This window comes from Rhinolophus ferrumequinum, chromosome 25 (genome assembly GCF_004115265.2).
Source record: "Rhinolophus ferrumequinum isolate MPI-CBG mRhiFer1 chromosome 25, mRhiFer1_v1.p, whole genome shotgun sequence".
Classification (NCBI taxonomy): Eukaryota; Metazoa; Chordata; class Mammalia; order Chiroptera; family Rhinolophidae; genus Rhinolophus; species Rhinolophus ferrumequinum.
Genome location: NC_046308.1, coordinates 4,800,829 through 4,828,528, shown reverse-complemented (window position 1 = coordinate 4,828,528; position 27,700 = coordinate 4,800,829). Strand labels below are relative to the sequence as shown.

General features: G+C 59.9%; 1 protein-coding gene across 1 annotated transcript; it reads left to right on the top strand.

The window, feature by feature from the left end:
• The first annotated feature begins 244 nt into the window (after positions 1-244).
• On the top strand, positions 245-27,310 carry HIP1R (huntingtin interacting protein 1 related). The gene is made up of 32 exons (XM_033097941.1): positions 245-427; positions 12,885-12,948; positions 13,405-13,547; positions 13,865-13,921; positions 15,064-15,144; positions 15,487-15,563; positions 15,875-15,936; positions 17,781-17,921; positions 18,620-18,677; positions 18,770-18,845; positions 19,010-19,150; positions 19,259-19,320; positions 19,530-19,602; positions 19,715-19,898; positions 20,004-20,092; positions 20,179-20,295; positions 20,392-20,493; positions 20,781-20,975; positions 21,977-22,124; positions 22,519-22,605; positions 23,000-23,107; positions 23,257-23,393; positions 23,581-23,691; positions 23,951-24,009; positions 24,276-24,306; positions 24,395-24,457; positions 24,814-24,914; positions 25,041-25,146; positions 25,306-25,429; positions 25,504-25,565; positions 25,691-25,897; positions 26,135-27,310. The coding sequence occupies exons 1-32, from the start codon at positions 335-337 to the stop codon at positions 26,180-26,182; spliced, it is 3,207 nt and encodes a 1,068-aa protein (XP_032953832.1). The 5' UTR covers positions 245-334; the 3' UTR covers positions 26,183-27,310.
• The last annotated feature ends 390 nt before the right edge of the window (positions 27,311-27,700 follow it).

Below are 27,700 nucleotides of genomic sequence, written 5' to 3'. Positions count from 1 at the left end.
ATCCGAGCCTGGTGCGGACAAGACTTGGTGAGCCCGGGGTGGAGGGCTGTGTGGGGGAAGGGAATTGGCCTGCGCCCCACTCGGAGGAAGGAGGAGCGACGGCCAAGGAGGCGGGTAGAGGTGTGGAGCGGCTGGGGGCCTTGGCCTGTGTCCGCCGGGCTGGGGGCGGGGCGGGGCGGGCGGAGGGGCGGGGCGAGCGCGCGCGGGGCGGGCCCGGGAGCCGGGGCGACGGGCGGGGCGGGGCGCGGCGGCCTCGCGGTGCCTAGGCTCGGGCGGCCGGCCCGTAGGCGCTCAGTCGCGCGGAGCCGGGCCCAGGAGCGCAGGCGTCGGCAGGATGAACAGCATCAAGAACGTGCCGGCGCGGGTGCTGAGCCGCAGACCGGGCCACAGCCTGGAGGCCGAGCGCGAGCAGTTCGACAAGACCCAGGCGAGCGGCGGGGCGGCGGGGCGGCGGGGCGGTGGCGGCGGGCGGGCGGCGCCGTCTCCCTTGTCCTCTCACACGCGTCTCAGGGCCCTGCCTGCACCCGCATCCGGAGCGCCAGGGCCGCTCCCCGCCCCCTTGCTTCCCGGCCTCCGCGCCGGAGCCGCCCCGCGCGCAGGTGAACCGGAAGCGCGCGCGGGCGCCTGGGGCCGAGGTGACCCGGGCCGAGATGCGGCTGGGGACGTAGGTGGCCGGGGAGCGAGGACACGGGGACCCAGGTGGAGAGGGTCAGAGTTGCCGCAGGCCGAGATGCGGCAGTGGGCCAGGTGGGGTCAAGGTGTGCGCGGGGCCCAGGTGCGCGCGCCGGCGCGGCCCGACTGAATTTCTCTGCCCTGGTGGTGCCCCCTCCCCGCTCCTGTCCCCTTCTTCCTGCCTTGTAAAAATGCCCCCACCACAGGGAAGCGTGCATTTCCTTGAAGGAAACCCCGTTTCCCTTTCTCCCGAGCTGTTTTCCAGGGCCGCGTAATATCTCATTACCAACTGGGCGAAAAGTTTCACGTATGTAGCCAGACTTGTTTGCCCGAGCGCTGGCCCACACATAAATGGGTTCACACCCCCTTATTAAATACTGGCGCCTGACAGACAGAAACTTCCTCGGCCCCCTTCCTGCACTTCCCACGCGCCTGCATCTCTTCCAGAGGATAGCCTATCCTGGGAAGGTTATTTTAAACATGAAACAATGGCGCGGGTGTGTATTTAGACATGTGTTCCTCCTGAAAACGCAAGATGCAGGCGTTGCTGTGTTCTGGTTTTCTGTTCCTTTTTATTTCACAAACACTGAGGTGTTCTTATGCCCCGGGGAGGGGAGAGCATACATGTTTATTTGCCAAAGTAAGCAAGCCATGACCGAAATAGCCGAGAAATCTTACTTTCGAAATAAAGGAAGCCAAAACGACCCCTCCCGCCTCTGTCTGAGGCTGGATGGTGACATTTGTGGCTGCCATTAGCAGGTTCCTCTCCCTGCAGACAGCAGTGACTTGTGGTTGCTTTCACAACAAGTTAGCACATAAAGTCTACAACAGCTATGGTTTTGAAATAAAAACTCGGGGATGGACCTTCAACCTTTGTGCTTGCGTTTAAAAATGAAAACGATAATAAAACCTTGGGACACCAGGGCTTTATGAAGCCAAGTTATAGAATCAACCTGGCCACAAATTAACTTACCCTTGCGCTTCCAGTCATCCTCTGGCCTACTGTCAACCCACATAGCCTATCATAAAACACATGTGGCATTTATTTTAAAGTCATTCATCCATAATTGATTGTGCCAGGAACTTACGAAGGATGGGGAGAAAATTTCAGTGGCAGAGAGAATCTGGGTGTTGTCAGCTTTATTCATTCACTGATTTTTAGATTTTCTCCCCCGCCTTGCTTCTGAGGAGGTACAAAGAACTCTGATTGCTATATAGAGAAGATGGAATTTAAAGGGCCAAGTTTATTGACATTACTCTTGAGTTATTATAAATCAAGGGCAACCTTCTTTAATGTCAAAGAGAAAGAATTTCTGATCTAGGTCCACACGTTGTGGTGGTTGGTTTGGTAAACACCAAGGTGTTTTGTTTTGTTTTAGCTTGTTGAGTTTTTGTCAGGTGCTGAGAGGGTTACTTCTAATGAGGAACTTCCTCACGGGTCAATCTCTTAGCATTTACCTGTTCCAGGACCCTTTTTCCTGGAAAGATGGGAGTTTGGGTTCAGGGTCTGGGTTTGTCTGTCTGCAGAGAGACTTACCCAGGGATGTAGGAATAAGGTTTTGTGCATGGTTAATATTTAATTAGATCGCTCCCACAAATACCTAGTGAGCTGCTAGCCAGGCCCCATTGGTGGAAAGGACCTGGAGAGCTGAGGTCACCTTCCTGTCCCCTCTGGACAGCAAATAGCACATCCCACAGCCTCGCCTGTCCTCATGGGCTCCTGGTCGGGAGCAGGAAAAATGCTGACATATTAGATTTGTTGACAGCCACACACCCTGTTTTGCAGAGGTCTCTCCCCACCTCAGTGAGGGAGGGCTCAGGGAGGGAGCTGGTACTTGTGGTGGTTGTGTGGCGTGAGTGAGTGTGGAGTGTGTGTGTGTGTTAATCCTAGGGGGAGTGTCCAGAGAGCTGGTCTATTCTTCCCCGGGGCTTTAGTCCTTTGGTGATAAAACCCCTTTTCAAAACGGAGGTGATAAAATAACATGGGCTTTCTGTTGTTGCTGTGGTATTCTGAATACAGAATACAGGACACCTGCATTCCGAGCCTGCACGTTGCCTGTACCATTAAAAGGAGAGTGTGGTCTCATGGAAGGCGCTCTAGGCAGGTAGACCTGAGGGCTAGCCTGTGTCCCTGGGCAAGCTGCTTACTCCTGAATCTGTTTCCTAGTCTGCAAAAATGGAGATCATTCCATCTACCTCCTAGGCCTGTTTTAAGGTATAGAGAGAGACTGGCTGGCAGGCCGACTAACGGCCCCTCAAAGATGTGCATGTCCTAATTCTTGGAGTCTGTGACTGTTAAGAAAATGCTAGTCAGCTGACTTGAAAATAGCAATGACAGTCTGGGTTCGCCAGCGGGGCCCAGTGTATTCACGGGGTCTTTCAGTGTGGAAGAGGGCGGCGGGACAGGCGGCAGAGTGACTCCCGTGCTGGCTTTGAGTATGGAAGAAGGGAGCGGCCACTAGCAGAGGAACGCAGGCGTCCTCTAGGAGCTGGAGAAGGCAAGGCAGCGCATGCTCCTGCAGAGCCGCTAGAAAGAAACGCGGCCCCGCTGACACCTTGACTTTAGCTGCTGAAGACCCACTTCGGACTTGTGACCTCCAGACTGTCAGATGATAAATGTGTGTTGTGTTAAGTCACAGAGTTTGTGGCGATTGGTTATGGCAGTCATAGGTCACCGAGACATACGGAGCGCGAAACAGGTGGTGTAGCGCTCTGCAAATTGTCAGCCGTCTTTCTTCCTTCCTTCCCTTCCCACCCCCCTAGAGCTTTAAAATTTGCGAACTGTTTCAGAGCTTCCTCAAAGAGGAGTCCCCGCCCCCTCGCTTTGAGGCCTGGGTGAGGACCCAGCAGACAGGAGTCTTGGGCACGCTGAAGTCCAGTCTCTTCCCTTGTCTGTGAGCTGCTTTCCTTCTCTGGGGCACATTTTCCCCTGCAGGATATAGAAATAGAGCCCACAAGGTTCCTGTTGGGTCAGTGGGAGACAGGGGCCACACTTCAGCGAGCCCAGCCCAGTGTGCAGGTGATCTGGCCCAGGTGTTACGGGTCTTCTGGTGGGGAAGGAACTGCAGAGGCGGGCAGACTGCGGAAAAAGATTTCACAGGCCAGTGACATCCCCTCCGCAGCCTGCGAGGAAGCAAAATCTTGTAAAGGTGAATGCTCGTTGACAGTGAGGACCTGGCAGCCCCGGCTCCTGTTGGGCAGAACAGCGTTGTCCAGTAGAAACAGGACGCGAGCCCCGTGTGTGACTCTAGATGTCCCGGTAGCCACATTAAGACGGAAACAGGAGCAGGTGAAATTCCTATTTAGTCCAGTGTCTCCCAAATGCAACCATTTCAACATGTAATCCCTGTAAAAGTTATGAATGGGATACTTTACATTCTTTTCTTCCTACAAAGTCTTCAAAGTTCACGTGTGTCATTGAACACACAGCACGTGTCAGTTTGGGCTCCCAGGCTTCAGGTGCTCGTAGCTGTGCATGGCCGGCGGCTCCCAGTGGGACAGCACGGTGCGGTCATCACCTGGGGCGGGCGGCGGTTTAAAAAGTGTCAGTGCCCAGGTGCCCGCGATTTGCAGTGATTTGATCCAGGTTGGAGCCCAGAAAAAAATTTTTGTTTGTTTCCCAGCCAGGCATTCTTTAGAATCTCATTCTTGGGAATCTCAGTATTGAAGACAGAGCACAGGACCCAGCACCGGTGTTTGGGAACCTGAGTGTCTGCTGTGAAAGCTCTTTCGGATGCCAGTGTTTTGCACATGCTGGTCCCTCTGCCCTGACTTCTCTTCCCATGTGTGTCCATTGTCCCCTCCCCTGAGGCAGACTTACCCACGCCCGCCCTGTGGTGTTGTAACACTCTAAGTCACTAACCCCTTTCTGGGCCTCATTTAAATGTTTACAAAAAAGGTTCCCGAGTCCGGGAAGAAATCTAAAGCATGGGGCCGTCAGCCAGAACCCCCCGGCCCTGTGCCACCTCTGTCATGGGGGCTGACTGGAAGCCCTGTGAGGGCGGTGCAGGTCTGTGTTCTCCCCGCCATGCCCTGTGTGCATGTATGGTGCCCCGCACACGGGACAGACGGGTTGAGAGGCTGAGAACAGAAGCCCAGGCTCCTTGGTGCAAAGGAGCGGGGACGCCAGGCTCACAAGCACCCTAGGGCCCTGCACCAAAGTTGTCATACTTACCTCCCTGCTGAGGTCTGTCCCCCAGCTGGGGTTGGGGGACACCCTTCCTGTGTCAGCTGCCGTGTCAGATAGACGTTTGCCAGGCAGCTGACTTCTGACTCTGGGGCTGCCAGAAACCTCAGCCCCCAGGTATCAGGACCTCGTGGTCCAGGTGGGGGTGTGGATGGAGCTGCTGGGCCTTCCCCTCCCCCTTCTCACCTTTGATGCACGTTTGTCCCGTGTCACGTTCATGAGCACCATTTACTGTGTCTGTTGGCTTGTGCCTGGTGCCTTGGGGTGTGCTACAGTCTGAGAAAGATCATTCTCCTGCCCGCCAAAGAGTTTTCATTTCAGAGAAGGAGGTGGGACGTGGACAGGTGGACAGGTGTGCAGAGCAGCTGTGAGCAGCACTGGACGTCGGTCTCCTCATCTGCCAAGTGGACATGATAACTGACAGGACTCCCTAGTGCCTGTGCCGAGTAAATGCTGTAAGGTAGCTGCTCCGTCATGCCCAGAAAGGCAGGTTGGACGGAAAGGAATAGTGTCCCTCTTGGCCAGCTGTAGACGAGCAGTGAGAGCTGGGGCAGTTGGGAAGAGAAGCAGATCTGCAGCAGGAGTTGGCTGACAGGCAGCGGGAACCAGGGAACGCACAAGCCCCGCTGGCAGGGACACGGTCCTGTCTGCTGGAAGGCACTCCGTGGGGAAGCCCCAGGAGGCTGGGGAGGCCAGCCTGTGACTCCCTTGGCAGAAAGGCTGCCCTTCTGACCTTGCCCCAGGCCAGCACCCCACCGGGCAGGCCAGCCGTTTGTGAATGAAACCTGACTGGGCACTCGATTCCAGTGGCTCAGCGTGGAAACTCTGGAGTCGAATCTAGGCCTGCTTGGCCGAGGGACAGGGAAACCCAGCCGGCTAACCTGAGACGCCAGCCGGGCTGTGCTGTCGGCCAGGCCCTTCCCCCTTGTCCACTTGATTTCAGGATGGACTCAAATATCACCTGGTCTGGGAGGCCTGAGCCTTCCTGTGCTCACGACGTTATACTGTTCCCTGTCCCCCTTCCCCTGCAGCTGAGCTGTGGCAACAGGCAGATGTGGGCTGGGCATGGCAGGAGGGACTGCATCACTTCCCCTCTGAGCCCCTAAGCACTACCCCTGAACCCCAGGATCCTCAGGCAGATCCATGTTGGCGCCTCTTGTCCCAGCACCCAGGGGCACATGGCTCAGGGGATACACTCTGTGCGTGGATTCCAGCAAGTCTCCCTCCTCGGTGCCCCACTTGGTGAGGCCTGAAGGGCCACGGCAGCCACTGCAGGGAAAGGCTGAGCCTGGGGAGAAAAGCTTAGGGGAGGCGATTGTTTCTTCTCTGGAGGAGACAAACAATCCTTAAGCTGCAGTAGGTTCTCCTGCCAGGGAGTGACTCAAGCTCCTGGCTTGTGGGACAGACAGGTCCGTGGAGTGATGTCACCAGGGAACAGAACCACCCAGGCTGGCTTCCTGTCCATGCTGGAGTTGGGACTCTGGGTGTGTCCTCCTCCTCCTCATGTGTCACCTGCAGACCTGGGGGAGAGGTGGCATTGGGCCCTGGGAGGAACCTGTTCTCCAGGAGGGCAAGCGGCCCCAGTTCGGCCCCCCCACCTCCCCCGTTTCCTGAATGGCGGAAGTAATGAGAGACTGGGATGGAGCAGGAGCTGGGGGCATGAAGGCAGAGAAATGGTGGTTGAAACCTAGGACCATCGTCGCTCCGTAGCCTTCCTGGCTGCTGAGGTCACCGAGCTGCAGACCTCAGGCCCAGCGTGCCTCGCCGCTTTGCATGGAACCACATCCTGGCCGCCTCCTCAGCTCCAGAAATCCTGTGTTTGCTTTCATCAGTGGCCTTTGAGGTGGCAAAAGCATTTGAATGAGATCTATTTGTCCTTCAAACAACTCTGGAAACGCCACAGCAGAGTAACCCACTTCTCTGCTGTCCGCGTGCCCGGCTCTTTGAAGGACGTTTTTGTCCGCACCGAGTACCGCTGTTAAGCGTCACGATAACAGTACAAGGAGGCTTGAGTCTGACTCATCTCAGGGTTGATTTTTAAAGTAGAAATTGTTTTATAGTTGCCTTTAGTATTTAACTCTAGTGGTTAAATTATTAGCTGGAGAAGGAGATACTCACTGTCTTGAATTTAACCAGCCACTTACATTTGAAAGAGCTTTTGTTCTTTTAAGTGTTCATGCTTTCATTCATCCGATAAAGGTTTATTGATGGCCAGGGACAGGGTTTGGGTGCCGGGGTTACAGCAGGGAACAAGACCAGCAGGATTCCTTGTGCGTGTGCGCCTGTTCAGGGGTCGAGGCAGAGGCAGAATAAATGGTAAACAGGATGGTTTCAGATAATAAACATCAGCATGAGGGTGCCGTCCGTGTGGGGATGGCGCTGCTTTGGGTCGGGTGGGTGGGGAGACCCTGCAGGAGGGAGCGTTTCAGCTGAGGGACAGGAGAGGCGCAGCCTGGCCTGGAGGGGGGACCTGGCTTGCCCCGTTGGAGGACCAGAAGGGAGGTACATGGGGCTAGAACACACGAGATGTTTTCGATAAGCTGTGAGTGCGCTTACAGCTTGAAAGACCGAGGATTTTTTATTTCCGCTTCCCGGACGGGCTCCCCAGTGAGTCGGGGGGACGGGACCGGGTTCTGAGGGCTGGGGAGCTGCGGCCGGCACTGGTGGAACTGGGTGAGGAGACCTGTATTTGTCCCCGGACACGTGGGCTGCCAGGCGCATGGGCCCCTGGGGAAGGGGTCTCCCGAGTCTGTGTACCTCCCGCTGTGCCTAGTGCCCCATGGACTCGGGGATGTCAGATCCCACAGAACAGTCGGGGCTGCAGGCTCTGGTCACCCAGCTCTGACCCCTTGCCGAGGGCTGTGGGTTTCCACAGCAGTGTTGGTTCACGATGGGCTGAGGAGATGTGACCCCAGGAGACACTCACGTTCTTGCTCCATCCTTAGTGACTGTCCCCTCCTCTCGCCCTTCTCCCCACCTTCCTGTGGCCCCCTTTGCCCAGGACCAGGTTGCTGTGAGCAGCTGCTGACCCGAGAGTCCTGCCTGGTCCTCTGGTTTTGCCGACATGGCCCACAGCCTGAGTCCCTGCTTCCGTCTCTGGTGGACACTAGGCCACCCCTCTCAAGGGGAATCAGTGCTGTGGCTCTAGACCTGGCCCGGCTGTCGCCTGAACTAGCACCTACCACGGTGCTCCCTGGTATGTCCCTGCAAGTGGCCTGTCCAGGGACGAATGGCACTGGCGGCTCTGTCCAGCCTGGTCCTGGGATTATCTCCTCAGGCTGACTTCTGGGGCCTCTGCTGGCACCAGATAGGGTTTTTATTAAACAAACAAGGACGAGATTGTTCCTGGAAGCGGGCAGTTGTGTCCTGACGGCTCGGGCTCCCTCAGGCCCAATGGGGCCCTTGTAAGAGGCCTTCCGGGATGTCCCCGCCCTGGCCGCAGGACAGAAGCCGCCCTGGGAGGGAGCCGAGGTGGAGGCCAGGGTCCGATGCCCTGGCCCACAGGAGTGGGGAGCCGCATGGCACCACTCATGCTGTTGTCACCTGTGGTTTGAACGAATCCCATCCAGACTCTACCTCCTGAGTCATGCCGACCCCTCTGGCAGCGTAGTGGATCCTGGGAGCTGGGCTCCTGCGGTGGGACCAAGAAGGAGGGCAGTGCGGGCGCAGTGCTCCCTCTGCACCCCTCCCAGAGCGGCGGCCCAGACCGTGTGGGGACTGAGAAGACAGTCACCAGAGCCAGGGGGCTGGTGCTGCAGTCTCCTGGTCAGAACTGCTGGGGGAGGATTGTGTAAGGCTCGAGTCAGTCAGTCCATGTAAGGGCGTGAGTTCTGGGTCCACATTTCCTTGTGGTAACCTTGGGCATGTGATCAGCTTCCTTAAGCCTCGATTTCCTCCTATTTCCTTACCTGCCTGCTTCCAGGGTTACTTAGGACATTAAATGAGATAATACCGTGCCTGGTACAGGGCTCAGCTGATAAAAATCGCTTTATTATTAGGCTATCGGGACCTGTGGTGTGAAACACACCTCTGACAAGCTGGGAGGTGCTGGCCCCTCGGACTTTGTCTCCAGGGCGTGCGGGAGCCTCCCGTCTCTTGGCAGGTGGCCACCCCAGCGTTGTCCCCACCTCTGCCCTTCAGAAGGTCAGGCCCCTCACCATAGGGCATTGGATGGAGCAAGATGTAGACTCTTGGAGCTTCCAGGCCAGGCAGCTCCCAGGTGCTTCTGGGTTGTGGATTTGTGGGATTTTTCCAGCAGGAAGGAGCAGTGTGCCCCAGAAAACACGCCTTGGCCCGCCCTCTGCTGTCTTTGCAGACCCTCCAGCTCCCTCCCCAAAGCCCCCTGACCCACCATTACTGCTGTTGTCCTGCTTTCCTGCCTGTGTTCAGAAGTGGGGAGAGCCGTTCCCTGCCCCTCTGCCCCCACCGCTCAAAGGTGGAGTGGGAGCTGCTCCCCTTTTTCCCTGGGACTCAGAAACAGACAAATCCCCAGGGCAGTTGCCACCTGTTCTCCCTCCCACCCAGGACCCTTCTCTCCAGCACTGGGTTTTCCTTCCCGACATGAGGGCTGATCAGTCCTTCCATCAGCTTCTGTCTCACAGAAGGCTTCTGTCCACGGCCCTGGATCCCGCCAGCCCGGAGGGATTACGCGTGCTGTTAGTCAGCCGCTGGGGTGGCTCTGGCTGGGTGGCTGTGCCAGGGCAGAAGGAAGGAAGGGTTTGTTGTTCCGGCCGGCAGGCTCAAGGGAACCCACACGATGGTCCTGGGCTCCCCATTACCCTTCAGTTTGCCCACAGTCACCCCTCAGGCTGGCATGAGGGTGCCGTGCTGTGTAGACAGAACCAAGTGTTACTGACAGAGCGGCCTCGAGTCTGCCGACCCCAGACGCTGAGCTGTGAGACTCTCCCAGCATAGAGTCCGGCGCTTAGAAGAGGCCCAGTGCTCTCCCCACCTCTGTGGCCTACACACGAGTGTCAAACGGGACAGGCTGGGGTGGCGATGGGCGTCCCCCGGGCTCCCTGTCCCCTCCTGGGATGGGGCTCGGCTGCTGCTGCTGGTAGGAAAAGCGAGGCCCTGTGAGGGTCCACAGACTCCCTCTGTGCGAGCACTGTGCCTCCTCGGGAGCTTCCCGACCCGCACATCTGCCCCTGCACACAACAGGGCCGTGTTCCCGCTGGGAGGGACCCTGTTCCTGCAGCCAGCGCCGGAGGCGGGGAGTGGGGGTGGGGAGGCCTGACAGACAGCGCCAGGCTTTTGCAACTCTTCTGTGTGCCAGGCACCGTTAGGGGCTGGGGGTACAGCAGCAGCCAGATAGGCAAAGCTTCCTCCCTCATGGTGCTGACATTAGGGTGGGGAGAGATGGATACTAGACAAATAGGGAAAACTTCGTTGTCAGGCGGTGCTGAGTACTTGGTGGAGCAAAAATCAGGGAGATTTAAGGAGGGTGGTCTCAGGAAGGTGACAAGGTGAGCAGAGGCCTGAAAGGGATGGGGTGGCGGGGGGCAATCTTCCCCTCTCCTCCCCTCCCGGGCCAGGGCCAGCCCGCTCCTTTAGGGTGGGCTCTGCTTCTCTCCAGCTGCAGGCCCTGGAGGAGAAAGGGGGAGGCCTCCAGGAGGGTGGGGAGCTCACATGCAGCCCTTCTTGGGGTCTGCTTGGGAAGTGGTGAGAAGAAAGCACTGCTCTGACTGCAGTTACATCTTTGGTCCTCAGCCTCCCCCTCAGCAGCCTGCTCTGCACGTGTAGCTTCAGTTCTGCTCTTGCCCGGAATCTTCTGGACCAGGTGGCAGTCGTCAGAAGAGCCAGCTCAGGTGTCAGGGCAGCTGGGGGATGGGGTTACACACCCCCAGAGACAGGACACTGCTGGCGTATGAGCTGGCAGCTGCTTGCTGCTAGGGGAGGCACTGCCCCTACCCCCCACCCTGCACTCCCACAGAGGCCCTCTTCTCAGCTCTGCACCTGCCCAGGGAAGAGGCGCCTGGCTAGCTGAATAGCAGAATCATTAAGGACACAGAGCGTGGAGTCAGCCAGACCTGCCTTTGCCCTTGTTAGTTGTACCGATAAGATACCTAACCATTCTGTGCCTCAGTTTTCCCATCAGGAAAATGGGCCCATGACCACGTCCTAGGGTTGTTGCCAGGATGCATGTTGCCTGTGCCTGGCCCAGAGTAAGCTGGGTGTCTGTCATCATTGCCACTATCGGAGACACAGTTCTGCCTGGGTGGGGTGGGATTCTCACATGGGGTGCGAGCAGTCAGAGTTGGGGAACAGCTTCTCACAGTGGCTGCTTAGTGATGCATGCTAAGCGAAGGCAGGCGCTGAGGCCTTGGGGAGGCAGAGCTGGAGGGCTGGCAAACGAGCAGATGGCCAAAGGAGCCTCTGTGTGTGGCTCACTGAGGCTTTGAGAATCAGAAGCCAGAGCCTGTGTGCGTTCCTCTTAGGACCCCGGTTCTGGTACCATGAGCAGGAGCTGCTCCCCACCCACCCTCGATGCCCAAGAGCGGCCTGTGAGGGACCCAGTGTGGGTGGCCGCAGCCCCAGCACTGCCCACACCCCCATGAATAGGGCCACAATGGCCACTGTGTGAAAGGAGGTCAGCCTGCCTTGCTGGGGTTGGTCCAGAAACTGCCCCAGCCCAGCCCCCAGCCCCCCAGCTCCTCGGTCTGCTGGTCTGATCAGAAAGGCCGCCTTCGCTCCCATGGGGCAGCTTTTCTTACAGAGGAAATCTCTGAGCAGGCCCAGTGGGTGGCCGTAAATGAGGGAAGTCAGTTCTGGGCTGGGCAGGGGCACTTACTGTTCAGATGCCAGAGGTGGGGAGCACCGTGGCCGCTGTCATGAAAAGAAAGTGCCAGCACTGCCCCCTGGGCTCCCTCTTTGCTGTCCCCTCCCTACTCCTGCAGGGACCACTGGGGCTATGCTTCCTGTTGACAGAGTGGTGACCTGGGGCTCAGGGTCAGTGTGCAGTAACTCGGCCGGCCTGGAGGGCAGGGCAGTATGGGCCCCGGCTAAGGAATTGTGGGGACCTGGCACAATCAGCTGGCATGGAGAGGTGTCTGCAGTTGTCAGGGCCTCCGTCAGCTCTTCTCAGTCCATAACCACTGATGTCCCCAGCTCAGTGCTGGGTGGGTGGACAGAGGCTCACGAAACCGGCCTCCAGGTGGAGAAATAAAACATCCACAAGTAAACCCAGGGCCCAAAGTAGTTCCTGGGTGAGGGGGGCAGGGGATGACAGTAGCTGCTTGAACCTTTGGTGAGGGAGAAGTCATATCCAGGAAAGCTTCTCGGAAGAGGAGGCATTGAGTTAAGAGAGATGAAACAGGACTCGAGCGGGTAGTCATGGGAGGCCCTTTGTCAGGGTGGAGATCACTGCTTGCTCAGGGCCCAAGTGGCAGCAGCAGGTGTGCTGAGCGAAACCCCCCACCCTGCCACCCCAGCAGGGCCACGCTTGCCATCTGTGCTGGTGAGGGTGGGAACTGAGTCAGGACTTGCCCCCACCCGGGAGAGAGGCAGCCTGCATGGCAGGCAACAGGACCTGGGTTTATCCTGGTTTTCTGTGTAGTGGCTGTGTGGGCCTTGTCAGCTTGTGTCATTCTCTGGGCCCTCCCACAGTACGGTGGGGGGACACGTGTCTGAGGGCTCAGGTCAAGGCAGCTTCTTCCAGAGGAGAGACAGGACAGAGGACGCCACTTGGTGCCCTGACTGGCCACTTCCCTGGAGCCCAGGCAGGTTGCAGACCAGAGGTGGTCTCCTGCAGCCACAAGCCACCTTTCGTCCCTAACTCCCAGATCCCCGAAAGCACCCGGTGGCTTTGTGGCATTGGGTATCAGCTGCACATGTCAGTGAGAGTGTTCAGAGGTTTGGTTTGCTTCGGTTGACAGAACGTCGGCACCCCGTCATGTCTACACCCACCTTTCACCGGCAGGAAGAATCAGTCCTGTCTGCGTGTCGTCCTTTTCCCCACTGGGGTGGTCTCTCCCGAGGGAGGCTTCCCGGTGGGTTTCTGAACTTGGCCTCCTCTGTCCCCTTTCAGGCCATCAGTATCAGCAAAGCCATCAACACCCAGGAGGCCCCCGTGAAGGAGAAGCATGCCCGGCGTATCCTTCCCTGCCCCTGGCGGGCCCTTTGTCCCTCTGGGTCCCCGGGGGAGGCTGGGAGGGTGTGGGGAGGACGTGGGCCTGCCGGGCGCAGTGTCTGACCGTGGGTTTGGTGGGGAGCAGCTTGGTGCTGCAGATGACCCGGGAGCTCTGTGAGGTCCACCCTCCCCAAGACGGGAGGCCCAGTGAAGCCTGTCCTCTGGTGGCCCTGGGCCAGCCAGGCCTTCCACCATCTACGGTCTTAGGCTATTGGGCCCAGTTGAGTTTGAGGGCCGTGACCTTGTCCTTGGCTGAAAACCAAAGCTCTTGGGGAATTGTGGCCGATGTGGACGGAGGGCCCAGAGCGGCCGTGGGGTGAGGGGTCGGCTTTCCTCGTGAGTCCTGCCGTCGCTGAGTGTCCCCCACCTTCCCCAAGCTTAAGTCTCTGCTTTCTGCACTTGGCCTTGACCCTGGTAGGCATCATTCTGGGCACTCACCACGAAAAGGGGGCCTTCACCTTCTGGTCCTACGCCATCGGCCTGCCACTTCCCAGCAGCTCCATCCTCAGCTGGAAGTTCTGCCACGTCCTCCACAAGGTCCTTCGCGATGGGCACCCCAACGTGAGTGGCCTCTGTCTGCTGGTCCTGAGAGGGCAGGTCTCCTGTCCCAGTCACAGCGTGCTTCCCAGAGCAGCAGGAGCCCTGGGGAGCCTGGGCCCTCCGTCTGCTGCCGCCCAGGCAGGCTGGCACCCCCGTGGGGCAGAGCAGCGTCCCTTTGAAAGGAGAGACTGTCCGTCCGTCTCCCTTAGCTCCGGGCTGGCCCACCTTGCCTGCCGCCCCTCATCCTACCCCTCCCTGCCCTCCAGCTGGCACGGGAGTAAAGGTGTTGGAGCCCCTCCTGCATGGTTCTGGGTTCTTCATCTCCCCCTTCCCCGCAGGTGCTGCATGACTGCCAGCGGTATCGGAGCAACATCCGGGAGATTGGCGACCTCTGGGTAGGTGTGGGGAGGAAGCGTGGTGGCCGCTGCCCCTCACAGACAGAACTGTCCACAGAGTCCAGCCACGGTCCTGCTGGGCATTCGAGGCCCCCAGCACTCGGGGCTGAGCGACGGCAGCTCCCTGCACTGGGCGTTGTTCTCCTTTGTTCTCTCAGCAGAAGTTAGAGGGATGCTATTTGGGGGGGCCCTGGGGGCAATGAGTGTTATAAATGGAGCTGCAGGCCTTGCTTTATAAGGCCTGGTACAGGAAGTTCCAGACACTTAACTAGAGGGCCCTCCAGCTCCAGAAATCCCAGCCTGTTAGTCCCCGTGAGCTGGGAAATGCGGGGATACCAAAGTCTGGGCGTCTCAGTGGCCGTGAGAGCCTGTGTGAGGGGTGCTGACTTCTGGCTTCCCAGACCGGCTTTGGAATCTTGGGGTTGGAACTGTGTGTTTTCAGCAAGCTCCCCAGAAAATTCTTATCCACGATGACGTCTCAGAGCCCAGGAGCTTGTATTCTAGATCCACTCCCACACCCTTAGGAATTAGGGGCGGCCCCTGGGGGGAAAGTGGGCCTCTGGCCTTATTTGTCCTCTGGGAGCCCTGCTGGGGCCCCTGGGAGCTGGGGCGGCACGAGACTCAGAACTGCTGTGTTGTACGGATGCCCCCGGAGTAAGGAAAACAGCACCCAGGATGTCCTTTGCAGACTCAGGCCCAGCTGGCATGGCCACAGGGGACGTGGTGTTTGGAGGTGGCAGAGGAGGCAGCTGGGAGGATGTGTGCACGCGACTGCTGCCAGCATTTTAATAAAGTATCCCAATCCAGAACTGGCCTGTTGCCCTGGATGAGGAGCTCTCTTGTCACAAAAGTTTCTTTGGCTGACAAGGAGTAAAATTAAAAAAAGAGAGAGAGAGAAAGAGAGAGCTGCAGATTGGTAGAGGCCCTCAGGAAGGAAGAGGCAGCTGCCTCTGGCGGGTTGCGCAATGTTTTTGGAATGAATAAGTGATTGGGTAGGTGGGTGAAGGAATGACACTCAGCTTGTGACCTTGTGTCTTCCCACCTCAGCTTCCTGGTCTGCCCTGCAGCAAGCATGCCAGGTCCTGTGGGATTCTCAGGCACGTTCGCAGGGCAGCGGACCCTGACCCCTCCTTCCTCCGCAGGGCCATTTGCACGACCGGTACGGACAACTGGTGAATGTTTACACCAAACTCTTGCTGACCAAGATCTCCTTCCACCTCAAGGTAGTTTCCTTGGGAGGGTCGTGGGTTCTGCCCTGCCTGACCTTGACCCCAGGGGAAACACGAACTGCCAGGACGTCCTGAGAGTCAGAGCACCTTGAGGCATTTCCAGCAGGTGCCAGAACTGGTCTTGGCCTTGCCCTCCGCTCCAGGCAGCCTCTCCGCCATGGCTGGTCGTCCTGTCCTCTCTCCTTGGTCTCCCGTCACTCGCAGACCCCCCTCAGCTGGCACCAAGGGCAGATGGAGGCTCCACAGGCGGGGGGCTTCCCTACCCGCAAAAGCTAGAACTGGTTTTGGACCAGAGCCAACGTGGGCTGCAGTTGAGGGGGAGTGTCCTCTTTGCAGCACCCCCAGTTTCCTGCAGGCCTAGAGGTGACAGACGAGGTGTTGGAGAAGGCAGCTGGGACTGACGTCAACAACATGTGAGTCCCCCAGGACGGTGGAGTGGCCTGGCACCCTCTCCTCCCTTAGTCTCCCTGTTTGCTCCTAGAGGCTTCCACATCTAGCTGGCCATGTGCAGTGGCTTCTGGGCGCAGGTCATGTGGCCAGGAGATGAGGCTAAAGTTAAAGGATTGGGTTTGTTTGGAATCAGGCATTTTTGGCGGCAGGACTGTTGTCCTGTGCAAAGATGTGCTAATGAACCGTGTTCCCTCCTCCCACCTGGGGGGGGCGGTCTCGCAGGGCTGTGCCGACCCCACTCCTGCTCAGCCTTCCCTCTCCCTTCCCACTACAGCTTCCAGCTCACCGTGGAGATGTTCGATTATATGGACTGCGAGCTGAAGCTTTCCGAGTCAGGTGAGCCTCCTGAGGAGCGTGGGGCTGGGTGGGGCCTGCTGCCTCCTCCGCTGGACTAACGTACGTTCTTGAATGTAACTGGCCCGAGGGGTCCACGCTCCAGCATGGACCTCCAGGTACCCCCCCAAAGCATGGTGGAGACCATGCCAGGCCCCTGGCGGGTATGGTCTCTGCTGTTCCTTGCACCAAATCACGCCTCCTGCCCCAAAGGCAGGAAAAGGCAGGGGGTGGCTGGGCCACCAGGAACGGCCTCTTCAGGCTCTGACCCAGGCTCCCACCTGGGAGAGTTAGTTTGGGTCATCTTGCCCGTAAAAGGCCTCTGAATCATGCTGGACTTCCCAGCGTGGGCAGCCGCCAGCCATTGGACAGGAAATCCCAGGGCTCCCCCTCCTAGGGCTACAGAGGTGATTATTTTGGGTGATAGCTTCAGAATAACTTATGGGTGACTCACACTTTTCATGGGAGTGAGGAGGAAATGCCTTTTTAAGGGAAAATCAGGAGTTAGAGGTGGTTCTGGAGAGCCTCCTGGCATTCTCGGGTCTGCACTCTGAGGCTGGGCCATCCACTGGGCAGCCTGGGAAGGCCTGCCCAGCACCCAGCCAGGGAGAGGCAGCAGGTGCCCAGGGGCCTGGCTGCCAGCCTGTGTCCTGGCAGAGATGTGCCGGGTGGGAGCCGAGTCCATGGTCCCCCTGTGCTGCTTTCAGCCGGGGTGTGGTCCAAGTGTGGGCAGGGCAGGGGTCCCCACAAGGGAAGGTGGAGAAAGCCCACCGGTGGGTGCCCCAGCCCTGGCGACACTGATATCTTAATGACGCACAACGGAGGGGCACAGTGGCAGTCCCCTGTGCCAGCGTCTCCCTGCCGAGCAGTTGTTCCTCACCTCGGTTTGTAACAGCCAAAGACGCGGAACGTCCTGAGCGCCCCTCAGTGGAGAAGTGGCCATGTCTGGAAAAACCGAGAATAGAACTTCATGTGTGTCTTCATCTTTTACAAGGGAAATGTACTTGACCCAACATGTAATTCAAAAGTTAAGTTTTAAAAAGGTGAGGGACAGCACTGAGCTCTTTCCTCTCGTCTCTTCCCTCCCGGGCATTCTCGTGTTACCATGGAGATCCCAGGCAAGGTGAGAGGACCCCAGAGCTTGGGGCCCGCCGTTCTGGGACAGTGTCCTGGCGTCTGTTTCCATGTGGGCGCCCTGGCGGCTCTCCGGTCCTGGTGGTCCGCCTGTTCGTTGTCTCTCTGCCCAGCGGAGGCCGGCGGGGGCGGCAACCTTCTTTGTCCCTTTCCCTCCTATGTGGTCTATCTGATGAAAGGCTTGTTAGGAGCAGGGATTGACCCCGGGTGCAAGTGAGGATTTGGGGTCACTTGGGCTCGCAGAGTTGAGTCCTGACTCTCTGGACGCTGTTGTGCAGCTACCTGTCCCTGGGCCCACCGTGTACAGGTTCTTGGGAAGCCCTGGCCAAGTAGAGCTGGATTTTGTTTGTCGGATCTTGCTGTCACCCTGGTTCTGGAGAGCACTGGGCCTGGGCCTGGGGCAGCCACAGCTCGTGGGGCTCCTGTGCTAGGAGTTTGGAGCTCGCTGGTGTCCAGGGACCTGGAGTAGAGCGCCACTGCCTGGCTGGGAGTGGTACAGCAGGCTGCCCAGGCTGTCACCCCATCTGCCAACGCCCCCCCCCCCCAGGGCTGCTGTGACAATGCCATGCGACGTTGGCCCACCTGGGGCTGCACTAGGCTTCTGTTCGTACCACGTTGTCACTCAGGCTGTCAGCAGAGTCAGCTCTGTGCTTGGAGCCCGCGTCTTTGGCTGCCCGTGCTCACGTTCCTCCTCCCGTCTCTCTTTGGTGCAGTTTTCCGGCAGCTCAACACAGCCATCGCTGTGTCCCAGATGTCCTCTGGCCAGTGCCGCCTGGCCCCCCTCATCCAGGTCATCCAGGACTGCAGCCACCTCTATCACTACACGGTCAAGCTCATGTTCAAGCTGCACTCCTGTGAGTACCCGGCCTCCCTCCACGGGCCCCCTGAGGTCCCGTCGAAGCCCCACAGAGCTGTGTTTCTTAATGATGGACCAGCGTGTACTGTATCCGAAATGAAAATTGAGAGATGAACTAAAAGGAGCAATGATAAGCCCACTATCCATTAACGTAAATAACACACTCGTTATGAAGTCAGTTTTCCAGAACAAAAGCTTAGTGAGAAGAGTGGCGTAGCTTTCCACGTTTGCCGTTCTTTTGAAGGCCTGGCCTTGGGGAAGGGCCCCTTCTGCCCCTGCATTTGGTCCAGTGCAGTGTCTCACGTCACGGGCGTGGCGGGGACCAGTGTGAAAAGACACATAATGTCCCTGTCGTGTTCAGAAAGGGTCTCGTCCCCAGACGCCACTTTGAGAACCGCTAGCCTAGGACATACGAGCTATTGGATTATTATTAGCCCAGGGCGAACTCAAGTCTAAAGTGACTTCACAAGCCCCAGTGGGTTTGCCATGGTCGTGGGACCACCCTTCCCATTCACTGTTCCTTCCCTCGCTCAGAACCCCCCACAGTGGGGCTGGATGTCTGTGATCTCTCTAGTCTGTGACAGTTTCTAGAATGTGGAGGAACGGGGAGAGGGGCAGGAGGGCGGGAATGTGAAGTCTTTGTAGCCGCAGAGCAGTGAGCAGAGAGGAAGTCTGTTAAACCTGTGCCACCCCCAGGTCTCCCGGCGGACACCCTACAAGGCCACAGGGACCGGTTCCACGAGCAGTTTCACAGGTACCGGCGGGGCAGGGCTGCGGCACGGCCAGTGGGCTGGGGCTGCCCAGAGGGGCCTGGCTCCCCTCTGACCCCCGCCCCTGTCCCCGCAGCCTCAGGAACTTCTTCCGCAGAGCCTCGGACATGCTCTACTTCAAACGGCTTATCCAGATACCCCGCCTGCCCGAGGTGCCTGTCTGCCCGCTGGGCCGCAGCCCTGGTGCCCACTCTGGGCTCCGAGCCCTTTGAGGACCCCGGGTGCCTGGCCGGGCCCCATGTGGGCTCTGGGGATGGCAGAGGGGAGGCTCCTGGGGGCGGGGCGCTGAGCAGCTTCCACCCGTGGCCCCCTGCAGGGACCTCCCAACTTCCTGCGGGCCTCGGCGCTGGCCGAGCACATTAAGCCGGTGGTGGTGATCCCTGACGAGGCCCCCGAGGACGAAGAGCCTGAGAACCTCATAGAGATCAGCACAGGGCCCCCCGCCCCGGAGCCGGTGGTGAGTGGCGCCCCCTTTCTGCATGGGGGTTTGGGGGTGACTGGCCTCCCTCCGTTCTCTGCCTCCCTTTGCCAGGAGGATGGGAGTCACTATGCTTTGCTGTGACAGGTGGTGGCCGACCTCTTTGAGCAGACATTTGGACCCCCCAATGGCTCCGTGAAGGACGACAGGTGAGATGCGGGAGTTGGAAACGGCCTTCACGGAGTGTGGTCAGGAAAGGCCATCGGTGGGGGACACAAACTTGAGACACCCAGATCCTGGGAGGCCGCTGATGAGACTACCAGTTCCTGTGCTGCGTCTTCTGATGTCGCTGTTTGACTGAACTTGAACACCAGGACTGGGCGGGCCTCAGAAAATGCTGCCTGGCCTCTGTCCCCAGGGATCTGCAGATTGAGACCTTGAAGAGAGAGGTGGAGACGCTCCGTGCTGAGCTGGAGAAGATCAGGCTGGAGGTGAGGGGCTGCGGGTGGAGACGCCGGCAGAGGGTGGGCCCGGGGCTGTGCAGCTGCACCCACCCACCTGCACGCAGGCCCGTCCACGTCCACGTCCTTTCTGCCATCACAGGCACAGCGGTACATCGCCCAGCTGAAGGGCCAGGTGAACACGCTGGAGGCCGAGCTGGAGGACCAGCGGAAGCAGAAGCAGAAGGCGCTGGTGGACAATGAGCAGCTCCGCCACGAGCTGGCCCAGCTGCGGGCCGCCCAGCAGGAGGGCGAGCGGAACCAGGGCCTGCGTGAGGAGGCTGAGAGTGCGTGGCTGTGGCTGCGGCCGGGCCCAGTGGGGGGGCCTGGTCCTGGTGGGTGAGTGGGGGGGCTCTGCCATGCTTGGGGTCACAGCCTCTCCTCCCCTGCAGAGAAGGCCACTGCCACAGAGGCGCGCTACACCAAGCTGAAGGAGCAGCACAGCAAGCTCGTGGCCACGCACGCCGAGCTGCTCAGGAAGGTAGGGCCCAGCCCTGTGAGGCAGCGCTGGGGAGAGGGGGCAGCCCCTGATGGTGGCAGAGCATGAGCGTCCCTGCCTGTCTGCAGAACGCAGACACAGCCAAGCAGCTGACGGCAAAGCAGCAGAGCCAGGAGGAGGTGACGCGGGTAAAGGAGCAGCTGGCTTTCCAGATGGAGCAGGTGAAGCGGGAGTCTGAGATGAAGGTGCGTCCCTTGTGTGCACAGCCCCAGCTCTGGTCCCTTGAGCCCCCTGTCCCCGTGACACGCTGTCCTTGTGACACCTTCTCCATCCTGTCCCAGCTGGAGGAGCAGAGTGACCAGTTAGAGAAGCTCAGGAGGGAGCTGGAGACCAAGGCCGGAGAGCTGGTGCGCGTGCAGGAGGCCCTGAGCCGCACGGAGCAGGTGTGGGGCTACTGGCCGGGGTGGTCGGGGGTCGGGCGGGACGAGGTAGGGTCCTCTTTCCCGAGAACTGGGCCACGCCTAGATGCTATTGGGTTGGTTCCGAGGGGCCCTCGGTGGTCCTGGGGTGCTGCTCTGACCCAGCACCCAAGGGACACACAGGAAATGGGCAGCTCAGTCTCGGGAGTGGGGGTGATGACGATAGGACCCTAAGGAATGGTCTGTAAACTTGGGGGGCGATGAGGGGCGGGCGGGCTCTGGACACCGTACTCATGCCCACGTGTTCACAGAGTGGCTCAGAGCTGAGCTCACGGCTGAACTCGCTGAGTGCAGAGAAGGACGCCCTGAGCAGCACCGTGCGGCAGCGGGAGGCCGACCTGCAGGCGGCCCAGAGCCTGGTGCAGGAGACGGAGGCGGCGCTGAGCCAGGAGCAGCAGCTCCGCTCCCGGGAGAGAGACGAGCTGCAGGGGCGGCTGGCGGACAAGGTAGTGGTCTCCCCAGCCCTGCATGGTGGCTGGCGCAATACAGCCCACCCGTTCAGAGCACACGAGCCTGTGGGTCTTAGTGTGTCCACGGGGCTGTGCGTCCCTCTTGTGTTTCCAGACCATTTCGTCATTCCAAAGAGAAACCCCCTACCCAATAAGCAGTTAATCCGCACCCCCCTCCATCACCCCCAGCCCCTGGCCACCTCTCATCCTGTCTCTGGCTGTGCCTGTTGTGGACATTGCACAGAAATGGAACTGTAGGACGTGGCTGGCTGCTTTTTCCCTCAGCACATGTTGTCAGGGCTCATCCGGGTCCCAGGATTCCATGCCTCCTCATGGCCAGTGACAGTCCTCTGTGTGGACGTGCCACGTAATGCCCGTCCCTTCACCAGGTGATGGACATTTGCGTTGGTTCCACTTTGTTATCGATAATGCTGCCGTGAACATTTGCATACACCGTGGACATACTTCCGTTTCTCTCGCATATATAATTACGAGTGGAATCTCTGGGTCCTGTGGTAACTCTTGTTTAACTTTTTGAGGAGTTGCCACAGTGCTTTCCAAAGCGGCTGCACCGTTTTCCGTTCCCACTGGGAATGTCGGCGGGTTCCAGCCTCCCTAACCCTCATCCACACTTGTTGCTGTCTGCCTGCCGGTTTAGCCCTCGTGGTGGGTCGCACTGGTGCCTCATTGTGGTTTCCATGTGCATTTCCCTGATGGCTGAAGACGTTGAGCGACTTTTCCTGTGTGCCTTGCCATTTGTATATATGGGAAGAAATGTGTGTTCAGATCCTTTGCCTCCGTTTTATTGTAATTGAGTTGTTTCTTTTTCTACTCATCTGTCTGCCTCACTTTTGAGGGGGCTCCACTCCCTGGGGGTGGATGGAGCGGGGCCTCTCCTTTGACCCCCTCCCCAGGGAAGGTCTCTGCTGGGTCTTGACCAGCTGCCTGAGGGGCCGACCCTGGGCTGGTCTCTAAGCTGCCTCGCCTCCTCCCACCAGGAGTCTCAGGAGCAGGGGCTGCAGCAGAGGCTCCTGGACGAGCAGTTTGCTATGGTCCGGTGCACTGCTGCCGAGGCTGAGCGCATCCTGCAGGATGCTGTGGGCAAGCTGGATGACCCCCTGCACCTGCGCTGCACCAGCTCTCCAGGTGGGGCTGCCGGCGGGTGGGCAGGTGGGCAGGCAGGGATGCTCAGGTCCCTTCCTTTCCTGCCCTGCCTGGCAGTGTGGGACTCACCCTGCCCTGAGAACGCCATCTCCACTCCTACCCCCTCTGCTCCCCCCCCCGCCTCCTCCTCTTCCTCTCCCCTCCTCCCCTCTCCTCCCCCTTCCTCCCTCTCTTCCCCCTCCTCCCTCCTTTTTCCCCCTCCTATCCCCTTCCCCCTCTTCCCCCTCCTCTCCTTCCTCCCCCTCTCCCCTCTTCCCCCCTCATCCCCATCTATTCCCTTCCTCCCCCTCTTCCCCCTCCCCCTGCCTTCCCCCCTCCCCCCTCCCCCTTCCTCTGCCCTCCTCTCCCTCCTCACCCCTCCTCCCTGTGCTTGCAGACTACCTGGTGAGCAGAGCCCAGGCGGCCCTGGACTCTGTGAGTGCCTTGGAGAAGGGCCATGCTCAGTACCTGACTTGCAGGTCAGGTGAGTGCAGGGGGCCAGGACTGAGCAGGTAGAGGCCACCGGTGGTTGGGTGCTGGTTCCACTGGCCATGGCTGCCTTCTGCCTTTGGGGAGGTTTCCCACAACAGGTACCTCTTCAGGAAGCTGAGCAGGTGCTCACCCCCTATCCATGCCCACCTGGGAGCCCTGCCCTGCAGGCGTGGGGGTCACAGACCTGGGTTTGGTTCCTGCTCTGCTGCTTTCTAGCTTCATGAACTTGGCCTAGTAACTTCTCCCCTCTTAGCCCTCCTGTCCTCAGCCATGAACTTGGGTATGGGTGCCTGCCGGGCTTGCTGGACAGAGGGAAGGGCACCTGCTCTAAGGTACCTGCTGGGAATCGCTCCTAGCATCAGGGTCTCGTTGCTCTCTACCCACAGACGCTTCTGCCCTGGTGGCATCCCTGACCCAGTTCTCCTACCTGGCTGCAGACGCCATCATCAACGGCAGTGCCACCTCTCACCTGGCCCCCACTGACCCTGCTGACCGTAAGTGGGCCCCGGCTTGTGTCACATGGGTCCTCATGGTGGACCAGGGAAAGGTGGGGCCCTGGCATCAAACCCTGGGCTGGGACCCATGGTGGGGCTTCTTCCAGGGTTCTTGGGTTTCGGCTGCCCACACAGCTCTCTCCCCGCAGGCCTGAACGATGCATGCCGGGAGTGTGGGGCCCGGGCACTGGAGCTGGTGCGGAAGTTGCAGGACGCAGAGGCTCTGCCGCAGGCCCAGCCTGGCCTGGCCCGGCCCCCTCTGCAGGACCTGCTGCAGCTGGGCCAGGTGAGGTGTACAGCCGTGGCACTGAGTGGGCCGGGCTCTGTTGGGGGCCAGCTGTGGGCAGCGGGGTGGGGACAGCACCCACTCCCAGTCCCCAGAGCCCTGCTGCCCCAGCCTCTTTGCCAGGTTCCCAGTGGGGTTGTTGGGGGTTGAAGACAGTGTCTGACCCCTGGATGCCTTCCTCCTCCAGGAGCTAAAGCCCAAGAGCCTGGATGTGCGTCAGGAGGAGCTTGGGGCCATGGTGGACAAGGAGATGGCAGCCACGTCTGCAGCCATCGAGGACGCTGTGCGGAGGATCGAGGTGAGGGACAGGCTGGGGTGCAGGGTCCCCTCCAGTGCCCTGGGGACTGGGCAGGCTGAGTATAGGTGGCACCCACCTCAGCACCGGACTCTGCAAAGGATAGACGACCTGTGCGGGTCAGGGCCGGAGGTGGCCCTGGGTCCCTATCCTGAGCTGAGCCCTCCCTCCCCGGCTCAGTGGGTGCTCCCGGGGGCTGGGTCCAGTGCCGCGTGTGCCCCTCCACCCCCCCAGCCTGCTCACGGTTCTGTCATTGGTGCAGGACATGATGAACCAGGCTCGCCACGCCAGCTCTGGCGTGAAACTGGAGGTGAACGAGAGGTGAGTCACGTCTGTCCCAGGTTCCCCACGGTCTCCCAGATCCAGGGGGTCTGTCCACCTGACTGCTGAGCTCTCCAGAAAGGACGGAGAGCAAGTTGAGCCCGCTACTCTGCGCCCCATGGGCCCACACTGCCGAGCACCTGGTGTCAGGGCCCAAGGTCCATGCAGAGGCCAGAGGTCAGGCCGCTCCCTGGCGCCCCCTGTGGCTTCTAGGCCACACTGCAGACCCTTCTCTCTCTTTTCCCCCCACCTCCTTCCACCCACAGGATCCTCAATTCCTGTACAGACCTGATGAAGGTGAGCGGCCAGCTGGGGCCCCAGGGGTGGGGTCTGTAGCTGGGAGGGCCACCCCAAGAGTGACATACATGTGCCTTGGTCTTGGCAGGCCATCCGGCTCCTGGTGACAACGTCCACCAGCCTGCAGAAAGAGATCGTGGAGAGTGGCAGGGTGAGCTGGGCCTCCAGGTGGGGTCCTTCCCTGCCAGGCAACCCGGCCACACACCTGGGCCAACAAGGAACAGTCCTGAAGGGGGCATGACTCCGGGCCCTCTCCCCCACAAACCACATCACCCTGTGGCTTAAGCCAACCGCAGGCCCCCCTGGAGCTTGAGACACCTGAAGTGCGCAGTGATGACAGGCCCCCAGTTCACCATGTGCCTGGGAGTCACAGCGGAACCCCCCGCTCGCACGGGCCAGGGATGCAGCCTTGTGGCTGGAGGGAGGGGAGAAGGGCCCCCTGGGCATCCATGCCAGCTGTGATGTCATTGACTGGTCCACTCTGTTCTTCCCTCTTGTCGCCACTAGGGGGCAGCCACGCAGCAGGAGTTTTACGCCAAGAACTCACGGTGGACAGAGGGCCTCATCTCCGCCTCCAAAGCTGTGGGCTGGGGAGCCACTCAGCTGGTGTATGTCGCCCCAGGTGGGGGGGCAGCAGGGAGTGTGGTGCTCAGGATCTGGGGAGGGAGTGGGGGGTGGCCCAGCTGGTTCTCTGTGGGGTTGGAGACCCAGGCCCTGCCCGGCTGTGCCCCCAGGGAGTCGGCTGACAAGGTGGTGCTTCACATGGGCAAGTACGAAGAGCTCATCGTCTGCTCCCACGAGATCGCGGCCAGCACAGCCCAGCTGGTGGCGGCCTCCAAGGTGAGGCTCCGTGGTCAGCCTGGCCTCGCCTCAACTCCGTGTGCTGGAGTGTGTGTGTGTGTGTGTGTGTGTGTGTGTGTGTGTGTGTGTTGTGTGTGTGACGGCGGGGTGGGGCGTGATCCCGGGGGCTCACCCGGACCCGCGCCCACCGTCCCCCAGGTGAAGGCCGACAGGCACAGCCGCCACCTGGGCCGCCTACAGGAGTGTTCCCGCACCGTCAACGAGATGGCCGCTAACGTGGTGGCCTCCACCAAGTCGGGCCAGGAACAGATCGAAGACAGAGGTGAGTGCTGGGGCCTCTTGTAGGCTGGGGGAGGGGGTCGGGGGGCCCAGACACTTACCCCCCTCTGGCCACAGACACCATGGACTTCTCCGGCATGTCCCTCATCAAGCTGAAGAAGCAGGAGATGGAGACCCAGGTAGGTTCCCCGCCAGCCGTCCCCTTCCTAGGTGCCTGGCCCTCTCCTAGGGCTGTGCTCCGAGAGGGCGGAGGGCTCCCTGGGGAGAGGCCATGGCGCCTGCTGAGTGGGGTGTGGGGCTGCAGGTGCGAGTCCTGGAGCTGGAGAAGACCCTGGAGGCGGAGCGCATGCGGCTGGGGGAGCTGCGGAAGCAGCACTACGCGCTGGCCGGGGTGGTGGGGACGCCCGCTCAGGAGGAGCCCGTCCAGCCCAGCATGGTCTCCCAGAGCCGGACATCCAAGAAGCCGCCTCTGGCCCAGAAGCCCAGCGTGGCCCCCAGGCAGGACCAGCAGGTGGGACCCCCAGGTGCCAGGCATCAGCACTAGGATAGGGAGGGGCTCTGGGGGCGCTGTCCCCGCCTCTGCTTCCAGGTCTGGGGGGCACAGGGCCTTGGGGAGGTCAGAAAACACTGACCAGCAGGAGCAAAAACGATGCCCCAGCAACACAGGGGGCTTGGCTTGCTCAAAGGGAAGGTGCAGGGGGCCTGGCCTGTGCCTTGTCCACTGAGCCCTTCACCGTTCATCCTGCAGCTGGACAAAAAGGATGGCGTCTGCCCGCCTCGACTCCTGAACGCCTAGGCTCCGGAGGGGTCCCACGGGTGGCTCGGGGGCAGGCCTGGGCCTCGTGTGGCTGCGCTGACTTGATGGGGACGCTTCGCGGGACACAGTCCTCACACCCGGTGCCCAGGCCCCTGCCCCATGGCCTGGATCAGTGTGCCCGAGGCCCGGCCTTGCTAAGCCCACAGGATCTGGGCTGACGGGGACAGTTTCCCTGGACGTGAGTCTCTGCAGCAGGAACTTCTGAGAGCACCAGGGGACCGGCGGAAATACGAGGCACGATTCCGGAAATACAAGGAACATTTGTAATACTCCGAGTTAGAGCTTTTCTTTGTGAGTTTGTATTCGGCACCCTGGGAAGCGGGGCTCTGGGTGCTGTTTGGGCAGGGCTCCCCCGTCTTTTGGACTCAGGGTCTGAGGTGAGAGGAACAGAAACTGTGCTGGCTGTTGGGGACGTGCATGACATGACCCCAGGGGGTGTGGACTCCTGGGGCAGATTCCATGGAGACGGAGCTGGCGTGGGCTCAGGCAAAGCCAGATGCTCTTGAGGGTGGGCCAGGGTCTGCCCCTTTCTCCTTGGGCCTCGCTCTAGGGCACCAGTGCTGGGAGCGCTGAGGACATGGTCCTTGTCTGGGGAGAGGCGGGCCGGGCGCTGCTGCAGGGTGGGGCAGACACTGCAGCCAAGAACCTGTCGCCCGCCAGGCACAGGTGCTGCCTCCGCTCCTGGAGTCTGTTCCCACTGAAATCTGTGGTGACCGCCCGCTTCCTGTTTTTCCTTCCCCTCCCTGTCTGACCGCCCCTGCCCTGTTGCCCCAGTTCTGGTCGCCCGCTGTCACCCACCCCTTCCCTGGGTAATTTCCAGCTCAGCCAGAAAGAGCCCAGAAACTGCCAGATTGAGGGCACCTTGTGCTGCACAGAGGGCAGTGTAGGCCTGGCCTGGCCTGGCCTGCCCCAGTAGGAGGGCTTGGATCACCCTGCATTCCTGGAGACCCCCTGGGGGCCTGGCTGGGTGAATACCTGCCTGTCTGGTACCAGCCATGTCTGGAGATGAGCCCAGGGACCCAGCTCGTGTGCTCTGACTGTAGTGTCTCTGTGTTGAAGAGTCAGACTGGCAATAAAATACACTTTGACTGTTGTCACCATTTCCCAGTGTGGGGCTGCGCCTGGGCTGCTCATTTCTCTGGGTCCAGGACATTGGTTGGGACCCACTCAGTTTCTGCAGGTGACAATAGAGCAGTTGGAACCACAGCATACCTGGCTAGTGCTGCGCCTGGTTCTGTCCAGTGTCATCCAGGCTCGTTTCTCTGGGAGGTCTGTGACGAGGCAGGGCTTTTCCTTGTATCCCAAGGCTCCCAGCCCCCACGGTTCTTGCTTCCCTTCCCTGCAGCCCTGTCAGAAAGCCCCTGCTGGAGGAGGGAAAGGTGACCACTGACTAGGGGTTTTGTACTTGAGTATTTCCAATGTCTGAGCTTGCCGTCGGTGACCCTGGCTCCTGGCTGGTCTGGACTTCACTGCTGTGGCCACACAGCCTTTGTATTA